Consider the following 12,270-nt stretch of genomic DNA (forward strand, 5'->3'; position numbering starts at 1 on the left):
TATGTTTACAAATTGGATTATCTAGGTTATAGTTATGCACGTATATCGATTGAATGAGAATACTCTAGTTGAGTATACAACATGGATGGACACAAACCTCTTTTATGCATTGCTTGCTAGCTAGAAGTTTAGGGAACAAAATGATACAAAGTATAAAAGAGTGCTAATATAATTGTCCATTATCCACATATTAACAATAATTTAATGAAACAATTTAGGAATTGAAGGACCAAATGTAAACAAAACAATTCAGGAAAGCTCCCACTTGAAACGCTTTCACTATATCCTAATTACATATGATTGAGATTTTCTAATTTAATGAGGCGCTCACAACATAAGAATATACCCTATAAAAATGTACAACATGATGAGTTACATAGTTTTGGCTCATCCCCACTACAACAATTTCCCCGATAGAGTCACAATAACAAATTATTCACTACTGCACCACATATTTTTAAAATGGACGGTTGAGATTATTATTTTTTGATTTATTTTTAATTAGTAATTTTAATTAAAATTAATTTTTAAAATAATTTAAAAAGTATTATTTATCTTCTAGAAATTATTTTTTAATATTTTTGAAATTTTTGGAAATATAAAAATGTATAAAAAATTTTTTTACTTAAAACTACTACGGAGTACTTATTAAAAATAAAATTAGAAAAAATAATCCCAACTTTCATCAATTTTCATAGAATAATCCCAACTTTGGATTATACTGAAATAATCCGAACTTTAGGGGTAGTTCTTTTTCTTCAATCCTAAACCGGTCAACCAAAGTCAATGACCTGATATTACAGGTTATATGCCACGTGTCAAAATACAATTGGTCCAAAAAAAGAAAAATAAAAAAAAAATTAAAAACCAGCAAACCCTTATCCCCCCTTCCTGACCCCCGTAACCACCACCACGTGCCACCGTCGACCGCATCAACCTCTCCCTTCCCCTGCCCCAACCGTGCGCCTCTCTTCACCCCAAACCCCAGGTGTCGGTGTCATGACCCACCTCCACCCCCAATCCCCTCCTTTCCCGATTTGGTTATCGGCCCTCCATAACCGGAAATCTCTTTAAACCCCCTTCATCCATTCGAAACACCCTCAAAACCCCTCCCCACTCCCGAAAACCCCCAACAACCACCTCCTCACCGTCGAAAACCCCCTCCAACCATTCGAAACACCCTCAAAGCGAATTGGATGGAAGTTTTCAAGGGTTTTTATAGGTGGTTGCGTGGGGATTCGGGGAGGGGACTGTGGCTAAGGGGAAGCGCCGGAGCGGCGAGTCTAGTGGTGGGGGAGGGCCGAAGGTTCGGCAACTGGGTGGCTGGGCTATGGTGGCGGCGGGTTGCCGGAGTTGTTCTCAGGGTGGTTGGGGTTTTCGCAGGCTGGGTAATTTTCTTTTGTTTTTTTTTTAATTTTTTTTATCCAATTGCTGTACGACACGTGTCATTTTATTTAAAAAAAAAACCATTGAACCGGTAACCAGTATTTGGGATTGAAGAAAAAGAACTACCTCCAAAGTTCGGATTATTCCAGTATAATCCAAAGTTGGGATTATTCTATAAAAATTAATGAAAATTGAGATTATTTTTTCTAAATTTCCTTAAAAATAAATAAAAAAAAAATAAAAAAATTTATCTAGCTGTCCATTTTTAAAAAGTGAGCTTGTTTGATGCTTGAAGACATTTGGGAGCTTTTATGTCTGATTTTGATTATTTCTCCTAAACCATGTATAGAGGAATGGCCGGTTATGACGTTGCCCGTTACTCATCTTATTGCTAGATTGTAGTCATATGATGTATCTTAAGTAGTTGCTGCTAACTTAATAATGGCATGCAACTAATACAACTTTTCAATGAAGTGTCATTTTTGTAAATTTGTGACTTCTAGCATAGCACCAGATTTGAACAAGTTAACTGGATGGTTATTGCTTTAATTGCCGTCATTAAACACTTTTGTACATTATAGTTAGCTTATCAGTTGGTTAATTATATTAGAGGGGTTGTTCGATTAATCCCAAAAAAAAAAAAAAATATTAGAGTCAATATGTATATATCCGCTGCAGAAAAATAATCTTGCCCATTACAACATTCATAAGGTCGGTTCAAGATCTTCATATATTGGACTATAATTAAACCAAACAGTAGAAATATTTGTTACATTAGGTCATGGCAACTCAATTACATACTTTGTACGTGGCATTAACTAGTCATTTTTAGAAAGGAAAATAATATATATATATATATATATATATATATATATATATATATATATATAAAATGGCATTTAAGTTTCTTCGGGCCTGTTCTGTTCCGTTGAAATTCAGTTCATTTCAGTTTAGTTCAGTTCAGCTCAGCTCTTAATTTATGTCTAATAATATTGCTAATGATATAAAGCCAAATTTCATTCTTTTAAACTCTTATTACAACGACAACAACAACAAAAAACAAATAATAATAATAATAATAATAATAATAATAATAATAATAATAATAATAATAATAATAATAATAAACAACAACAACAACAACAACAACAACAACAACAACAACAACAACAACAACAATAATAATATTATTATTATTATTAACAACAATAATAATATTATTATTATTATTAACAACAACAACAATAATAATAATAATAATTACAATAATAATTGAATAATAATACTAATAATATAATCAATAAAAATAATAATAATAATCATCAATAAATAATATAATAATAATAATAATAATAATAATAATAATAATAATCATAATTACAATAATAATAATAATAATAATCATCAATAAATAATAATAATAATAATAATAATAATAATAATAATCATAATTACAATAATAATTGAAATAATAATACTGATAATATAATCAATAAATAATAATAATAATCATCAATAAATAATAATAATAATAATAATAATAATAATAATAATAATAACAATAACAATAACAATAACAATAACAATAATAATAATAATAATCAATAATTAATAATAATAATAATAATAATAATAATAATAATAATAATAATAATAATAATAACAATTATAATATTGATACAATTCATTGTTCTAATGGTTCTATTTTTTTGATACATATTTCTCTTTATTTGGGGTTAGAGCATCTTTAATTCTTTATTTGTAAGATTTGTTATTAATTAAAGGAAAAGAGAGTGGGTTAGGGTGTTGGGCCGTAGCAAATTCTAGCTTTTCTTGTTGGTTCTTTTTTTTTTTTTTTTATATATATATTACTTTTTTTTAAATTTGTTTAAATGGGTTAGATACATGTAAGTGTTTTGTGTTCTTTTGTCCTAATACTATTTTATTTTTAAATTAAATAGTATATGTGTTTAAAATGTTTAGAGGTTTCAAGTTTTTAATATATTTTCCATACATTTTATAATTATAATTATATGGTATATTTTTCGTAAATATTTTAATATGTACATTTGTATATACACATATGTATAGTAATAATAATAATCATAAATAATCAAAGATCACTAATCCGTAGTTAAAAATCACTAATTAATAAGTTCAGTTCAGTTCAGTTCAGTTTAGTTTAGTTCAGCTCAGCTCAGTTCAGTTCAGTTCAGTTCAGTTCATTTCAGTTCAGATGAGTTCAGTCAATCGGAACAGGCCCGAATTCATCTTGATAAACTAACTTAAGTAATTGAAAGTAACAAATCTCTGCCGCAAGTCATTTTAATCCATGAATCATCTTGTTTTAGTCTACAAAATCATCCCTTTATCATCCGAAGAATATTCAATGGTAACTAAAAAATTGTGGTCATTATAACAATATTGAAACTCAACCCTTTATTTTTAAGAAATGATCTAAAAAAAACTATGGTCAATTGAATTAACGACACTGATTTATACTGTACAAGGAATGGTGTACATTTCATTGTTTTATTGGCAACAATAACAAAACTATCCATCTTTTAGGTATATTTCATATCTTCCCCCCCCCCCCCTAAATTTCGAGTAAGCATTAAGCAATGCGTAAGAGGGTCACATATGTCCATTTTTTAATTAATAGTCTAAGAGAATTTTATTGTGTAACATGCCAAGATCGACACAATGATTTTAAAACTACAGTTTATTGTTAAATTCTACATTTAATACCATGATTTATTGTGTAATTCTACTAAACTAGAGCATTCTCATTCAAATAATTCTACATTTAATACCATGATTTATTGTGTAATTCTACTAAACTAGAGCATTCTCATTCAAATAATTCTACATTTAATACCATGATTTATTGTGTAATTCTACTAAACTAAAGCATTCTCATTCAAATAGCAAAATTAACAATATAAACCTAGATAATTCTATGTGTGCACTTATTTGACATTTCCGTACATAATTTTACAGATTATATATCCTCAATAAAAAAATTAGTTAGAGAATATTGACTTTTTCACTATAATCCATGAAATGAGAGTGATAAACTTGTTTAAGCAACAATTGGTTTCGATAAAGTGTTTTAATTATGTTCTTGCTTTGCACATTTTCTTGCTTGCTAAATCTATTTGCCTCGAGTTATTAATGCTTTAATTACTTTACATTATGGCTTGCTTATCATTTGGTTAATTTATTAGGGGGGTGGGACTAAACTTAAAAAAACAAAAACAGAATTATTATTAACAAATTGCAATTTTGATTACAAACTTAGTTTATCTAATAACACACCTGACACCCTATTACAATGCAATAGTGAACAGAATTAGAAGAGGAACCAAAGTATGAAATGCATCTATACTCTAAAATAGACTGTATCTAGAAAGAAAGATAAAAGAACTGACTAATAGCAGGTAATCGAGTAGCTAATCACCAGGTAAATCGATCATATGGAGCAGTTTTCAGAAAATGCAAGAACATACCCTCTGCACCAGACTCAGAAATCTTGCTGATAGGATGCTCGAAAAACTCGGTGCAACAAACGGGTCATTCAAGAGTTCAATTGCAGAGGGTCTTTCAGATGCAGGAGCCAGACACCTATAAATGAAATCATAAGCATCATTATCTTTCACTTTTCTGAGTTCTGGAGGCTTAACACCGTCTGCAACCAGTAATAAAAACTCGACTTTTGAACTGCATTCGCTGTAAGGCTGTTCACCAGTGAGGATCTCTAGTACGCACAACCCGAAAGAGTATATGTCAGCCAACTGATTATAATCCTTTCCTTTATGAACCTCTGGTGCCATGTAACGAGGCGTACCATATTTCCTGTTACAGGTCTCCTGCTCAAGCCTCAGCGCGAAACCAAAGTCTGCGAGTTTAACACTTCCTGTCTCCTCATTGATAAAGATGTTTTCTGCCTTAATGTCACGGTGAACAATCGGCGGAGTTTGACTGTGAAGATAAGCAATCGCATCCAGAATTTGTCGACACCAGTTCTTGATTTCTGCATTATTGTCTTCAGACTTATGTTTTCTGAGATACTGCAGTAAATTTCCTGAAGGAAAGTATTCAGTAATCATGTGAATGGTTTTCTCTTCGTTGTCAACCCAAGATTCATAGCATTTAACTATGTTTTCATGATCTAAAGACTTCATCAGATCACCTTCTGCAATAAAAGCTTAAGAAATCCCTCGTTCTTTTCTAAATCCTCTGTTATATGTATTTTAGACCAAGCGATTTCAGTACCAGCTTCTTTATCGTAGCCCTTGTAAACTGTTTTCGTTTTGCCTGTTCCAATGATCTCATTGTACCTTTCGTATCGACCACTCGAATCTGTCTCGATGTCTTCATTATTGTTTCCTCCCTGTGAAGTTGAAGCCATGTGTGACGAAACCTAATAGAGATAGAACAAGACGAAATTGAAAGTGAACTCAAATAGAGATAGAAAAAAGAAATTGAAAGTAAACAAGGATGATTTGTATTCAAGAGAGTAACGTAAGATTTTATTTTTGTGGAAGAAAGTATGGTGGAATGTGACAATACAAATGAGAATTATGGTTTTACATCTATCTATTATAATCGCACCCAAAAAACAAAAAAATCTATCTGTTTATAACAATTGGGATGAAGTCGGTAATCAAGAAACAAAAATAGCATTTCTTGATTTTCACATTAATAAATTTCTTTGTAACAGAAATGAAGTGTTTTGTTTTTACAAATACGATTAGTTTCACTACTTTAGTAGTGAGTACTACGGAGAATGTGATTTTTGGGAAATGATTTTAGCACACCCTTAATTGATTTTAGCACACCCCTATATAAAAGCAAAGTTCACTTAATCCTGAGTTTAAGTTTGAATTTAAACTTATTAATATTTAATAATACTAATTAATTTTGGACTGAAGTGTTAATATTTTTTTTTGATTAATTAATTTGATTAATTTGTCACTCATTTATTACTAAAGTTTGGTGTACAGTTGATGTCTTATAGCACTAGCCGTAATAATCCCTAGTACTATATTGTTTTTAATGTTAAGATACTTATATTTTTAGGGAGATTAGTATATGCACCTTAATACCAAATTTCTAAACAACATTCTCTCTGACCTAAAAAGTAAGAAATGACCAATAAAGAGTTAATATTGATTAATAAAGAGTTAAATACTATTATCATAATTTAATTTTAAATTCTAATTATGAAATCATGGGAATGTACCACATTATTATTGCTACTAAATCTGTGTAGACATTTTATACTGTTATAAAGTCCAGAGCTAGTTTTTTGTTTATTTTTTTTCCCTTTGAAACAATTAAGTTGAGAGCAAGTTACACTTCACTATATTAATTTTCTTAAGTATTTATCGAAAAAATAATAATTTTCTTATAATAAAAAGAGGAAGTAAAGAAATCTATATTAAAAAATAAATAAATAATAAATAAAAAATAAAAAAAATCAAGAAAACCCATTTTATGTTTCTTGATCTAACTGCCTGATTTAAATAACTTCCCTATATTCCCGGCTGACATGTAACTAACTCCCACAACTCTTTTTACTGTATTTTCCAAACTATTTTATATAAATAAATAAAATTAAAAAAAATCAAGAAACCCCATTTCAAGTTTCTTGAACTTGATAACCGACTTAACTGATTTCCACTATAAATATTTTATCAATCCATTTCTATTATTTTGTTTCTCCTTCAAAATTATCCTTTCAATTATATCCATAAAATTAATCAAAAATATTCTTTCGGTTGTTCTGTTTACTGTTCTGTTGTTTCTAATTACAACTGGGTTAGTAATGGCTGCTTCGAGTTCACAAGCTAACGATTATACGGTTAGGGAGACAGACCCAACAACGCGATTCGCAAGGTACGAAATATTCATAGGAGAAGGCTCGTCAAAAAAAGTTTACAGGGGATTGGATAGGCGTTATGGTACTGAAATAGCTTGGAGTAAGGTGAGATTACTACCAGGAAAAGAAGCGTCTAGGGAAAATCTTGAGGAATTATGTGCCGAACCTGAATTATTGAGGTCTCTAGACCACGAAAACATTACGAAATGTTATCATTATTGGATTGATGATGACCAGAAAGTCGTCCACATGATTACTGAGTTTTGTTCTTCAGGAAATCTGACAGACTATAGCAGGGAACATGTACCTGCTCTTGTGGGTAATATGGCGATCAAGATTTGGTGTAGACAGATTTTAAGTGCGTTACATTATCTTCATACTCATAATCCGCCTATTACTCACCGTGATATTAAGTGTAGTAACATATTTGTTAAAGGTAACACGAGCACGATTAAACTAGGAGACTTGGGAATTGCAAAGATTTTTGAATCAGGGAGTACACCAGCGTTTCAGACTGATATATTTTCGTTTGGGACTAGCTTAACGCAGATGATGAATAAGGAAGTACAAATCACAGAACTCAGCAGCGACAATGATCTGGTTGACATCGGTTTCAAGCCTGTTGGGTTACTCAGTGTGACTGATCCTCAAATGAAGCAGTTGATTGATAAGTGTATTGACTTTGCACCTGATATTGTTAGACCATCAGCATTGGACCTTCTGAATGACCCATTGCTTGCAGTCGATGTTGCTGACACATCGACTGCAAGTACTTGTGCTGGTAGTCTGTCTCTGAATGAATCTGTGCAAGATCAGGTGGCTGGACTACTACTGCAGCCTACAGAAGTACTGATGGAATTTGACAGCGGATATAAGAAATTCTGGTTACAGGGGAAAATGTCAGAGGATGTATCGATATCTATTACTTTGAGGATTATTATTGATGGCCTTGATATGGTTAGAATGATAAGTTTTGAGTTCTTGCTCGGAGTTGATACAATTCCTGATATCATGGAGAACATTCGACGAGAAATTGACTCGTCTGCTAAAGTAATCGCGCTGGTTTCTAAGAATATGGAACAACTCATAAGAATTTCCGTATGAACATTGTGACAGTAACACACCTTCAACTGTTGCTGTGGAAGATTGGTGTCTGCAGGATTTATTTTCCGAGGAAACGTTTAGTGATGATGCTCCAAGAGCACATGAGAAATCAAATTATGCTCCTCCAAGTGGAAATGAGAGACGACCGAATGATGCTACACCTAGAACTTCCTCAAATAGAAGCCATCACACGAGGATGCAGAGCAACAGCAGTCGCAGCATGGAAGGTCTGAGGATAATCGAAGAAGAGGCAACTGGAAGCTGTCATTATGTTCTTGGTGTGCCAAATTCTGAGATCAAATTAACTCTATCTTTAGTAGTTTAGTATAAAAATATTCGATGATACTCTTTTATGTTAGTGTACTAAATGTGACTTAGAGACACTTTAAATCTTAGTTAAGTATATATGTTTGCTTGAGTTTAGGTAGTCTACCTAGATTTTAAATTCTTCGTTATGACGATTAATTGTCAGTTTTGTGTATTTGATTTGGAAAAGGAACATTACATTAGTAAGATTGTTGTTAAGGACTAAATAATTCGATTTTAATTCTTCATAAACATCTTTTATGTTACAACAGCTTTCCTCTACCGATTTTCTTATCTGTATTTAATTATTGTAATATAACTACTTGATTAAATCCAAATCATTAGAGTTATCCTAAATAACCACTTTAAAATGAGAGCTGGACAAGTCAAACTTAAATAAGTAAACTACTACATAGATAAATTTCGAAAACACAATGTGATCATATGATCTTAAGTTACTACTAACTTAATGGTAACAATTGATATTGTAAGGAAATAAGTGTGTACTTGTGTCAGATTAATGCAAAACAAGTGAATAAAAAATAGGAGAAAACAATAATAAATATGAACAAAGAGCACATGAATTTACGTGATTCGGTCCACTTAGACCTACATCAGAACGAAATATTAATATAAGGAGTATTTAATGTAATCCTATTTAATGAATTAATAAAGTGTGAACTAATTGATTAATTGTAGGGTCCTTTTATAACTCAAGGAAACCTTTATATAACCTTAATTTATTTCCCAAGTCTCAAATTGCCGTCAAGTGAAAAAAAAAAATATTATATCTCTCTCCTCTCATGGCCCCCACTCAAACCTACTACTACTTTTTTTTTTTTATTATATCTTTCCTCTCACATTCATTACTTTTTTCAAATAAACTATTAACCCCACTATCTTTCTTTATAATTTTTTAATACTCCAACTACCCACTTACCTCTTATTTTATTTAAGTCAATAAAATTGCCTAAAACTATGTGTCAGTTAAAATGTAACACTTAAAAAAAACACGAAGGGAGTAACAAAATATATTTCAAAAAAATTGGCATGGACATCAAAACCTAAAAAGTATGATTAGATTCATAGATTTATTAACAAAATAATTTTCATAAGACTAAATAAGTAATAGTATTTAGGGCATGTTCTCTTTAGCTTAATTTCAATTTAGTTTAGTTTAGTTTAGCTCCAATTAGCTTAGATCAGTTTGGTTCAGTTCAATTCCTAATTTCCTTCTCTCATTAACAATTCATTTCAGCTCTATTCAACTCATTTCAGTTCATTTCAGTACAGCTCCAATCAGTTTTGTGTAGTTTAGTAAATCAGAGCAGGCCCTTAATATCTATAAAATCATAATCAAAATACTTAAAACAAAACAAATTAATAATTTTCTTATATTGTTCTTAAACCATGAATGTCGATCTTTTTAACAAGAAGAAAAATACAAGTAAAAAACAAGGAAATTTTGACTTTGCTACCAGCGAAAGCACCTTGTGTCACATATGATACCCGTTTAATTATTTATTTTACTTTACTACCACTCAAATCCCCTAACTACATATTTCACTACCAGGTAACGGTTTATGTCAATTTTGCCGTTAAGTGGGGCCTAATTTATCAATCACCACACCAATTCATTAACCTACACCATACTAACCGCTCACTAACACTCCCTTGCTTCCATTTCCTCATGCAAACACCACAAACCCCTGCCTAACCCCTCCTCCATCACCACCACCATTTACATCATCACTAATATCACATCGAGCCGCAATTGCCACCAGCGCACCCACAGCACCGAACCACCGCATCTCCTTTACTCTGTCCAACATCACCAAGCTCATCCTACACTTCACCCCCCCCAAAAAACACTGCAGCGAGCACCGCCTGAACCAACACTACCGCCTGCAGCACAACCGCAAGAAGCGCGCTCCACCACCAGCCTCGCACCACCATCAATGGAAGCCGACAGCCCAATCGAACAAAAAGTAGCTTGTAAGAAGCTCTAATTCAGCCCGCAATTTTAGCATTTGGAGCCCCGTAATTGGCAATTTACGCCCCAATTCAGCGAAAATATCATAGACTCTAGAGCGAAAATAATGAAATTTGGTGGCTAAGATGCATTGAATCGAATCAATGACTGCGATTTGATGATGATTGAATGTGAAGCGTTTGAAGCCGATGATTTCAGTTGATGGTGGATAATGAAGAAGAAGCGATTGAAAGCAGCCAAAGAAAACAAACAGGAGTGAGGGGTTGATGATGTAGCAGTGGTAGTCGCCAGCAAGAAGAGGCTTAGCTCCGGTAACGAGAAGGGGCTGGCCGGTCGTCGGCGGAAGGGAGAGGGTGGCAGTGAGGTATTGGGGCAGAGTTGATAGGGACAGGGAGGTTGGACAGTGGTAGTGAGGTGGCTTGGTTAGTAGTGAGGTGGCTGAACAATGGCTGGGCCCACTAATGGAAACCGTAATGACATAAGGCAACTGGTAATGATACTTATAATTTTGGGATTTGGGTGGTAGTAAAGTAAAATAAAAAATTAAATGGGTAGCAAATGTGACACAAGATGTTTTTGCTGGTAGCAAATATCAAATTTTTTAAAAAATAAATGTAAGAAAATTTTGGAGAGGGCCTTTGTAATGTTGTTACATAGTGGTATACGAAGTATTGTATATAGCGGTATACAAAGTAATATTTTATTCGTATCTTTGTCCGTATGATTGTAGAGATTTTATTGGGTGAAGTTGTTGACTCAATTGGGTGAAGTTGTGGTATTTACAAACTCTTAAATAGAAACTGGTTCACACTAATTTATTTGTGGACCACTTAAAATAGAGATAATACGGTCATTTTATTAATTTAAAAAAAAGGTCACTATGTTAAAATAATGATCATTATGTTAAAATAAAAGTGATTGTTTTTATAAAGGTCATAAGAGATAAATTTTTTTAAATGAAAATTTTTAAAATCCTGGTCAATATGATTAATATAGATCACTAGGTTAAAAATTAGGATCATAACATCATACTTCAGGTTCGCAACAATATTAAAAAATCACACAAATTTTATTAAAGGTTATTATGTTAAAATTAAGGTTACTATATTTAATATTAGGGTCACTATGTTCAATATTAGGGTCACTATGTTCAATACGAGACCAGTTACGCACATGTTGAACCTTCGGATCCACAATAATATTATTGTAAACCAGGTTCATACAAGTTTTTCTGTGTTGTGTTGGGATCTTGGGGATGAGCCAAAATTATTTAAACTCATGTAGTCATGTTAGACCTTTTATTAGGGTATGATGTTATACAGTAGAGTATTGATTAGCGAGAGCCTCATGAAAGTAATACTTTGTATGTCTCTATCACTTAATTAAGATATAATCTCTTCATTTTTAAAAATACTAGCTCTATTTCTACTTTTTGTAATATTTATTCTTCCAACTTTGACTAAAATTTTTGTGATTTATAAATAAGAAAAAAATATAATCTTATAAATACTTGTTGAAATCGTCACAACCTATTAGAATTTCTATTTGTTAATAATTAAAGATATTATTGATCAAATATTAGTATCGGCATACTACC

At 31.8% G+C, this 12,270-nt stretch overlaps 2 protein-coding genes across 2 annotated transcripts; one reads left to right on the plus strand and one right to left on the minus strand.

The window, feature by feature from the left end:
* Positions 1-4,704: 4,704 nt before the first annotated feature.
* On the minus strand, positions 4,705-5,797 carry LOC110737298 (serine/threonine-protein kinase WNK8-like; the record flags this gene model as incomplete). Its single annotated transcript, XM_021917650.1, has 3 exons — positions 5,662-5,797; positions 4,896-5,581; positions 4,705-4,791 (listed from the first exon to the last, which is right to left on the minus strand). Coding segments are annotated over exons 1-3 (909 nt in total), but the record flags the coding sequence as incomplete, so codon positions are not given.
* A 1,419-nt stretch (positions 5,798-7,216) lies between these two features.
* On the plus strand, positions 7,217-8,699 carry LOC110737299 (probable serine/threonine-protein kinase WNK5). The gene is made up of 2 exons (XM_021917651.1): positions 7,217-8,332; positions 8,430-8,699. The coding sequence occupies exons 1-2, from the start codon at positions 7,217-7,219 to the stop codon at positions 8,697-8,699; spliced, it is 1,386 nt and encodes a 461-aa protein (XP_021773343.1).
* Positions 8,700-12,270: the final 3,571 nt, after the last annotated feature.

This window comes from Chenopodium quinoa, unplaced genomic scaffold (assembly GCF_001683475.1).
Source record: "Chenopodium quinoa cultivar QQ74 unplaced genomic scaffold, ASM168347v1, whole genome shotgun sequence".
In the NCBI taxonomy this organism is placed as follows: Eukaryota; Viridiplantae; Streptophyta; class Magnoliopsida; order Caryophyllales; family Amaranthaceae; genus Chenopodium; species Chenopodium quinoa.

What these genes read in the sequence shown, in the direction of transcription:
- LOC110737299 (XM_021917651.1), top strand. Translation starts at nt 7,217, where the DNA reads ATGGCTGCTTCGAGTTCACAAGCTAACGATTATACGGTTAGGGAGACA. An exon ending in CTGCTAAAGTAATCGCGCTG is followed by an intron (nt 8,333 to 8,429) that starts GTTTCTAAGAAT and finishes TGGTGTCTGCAG; the next exon opens with GATTTATTTTCCGAGGAAAC.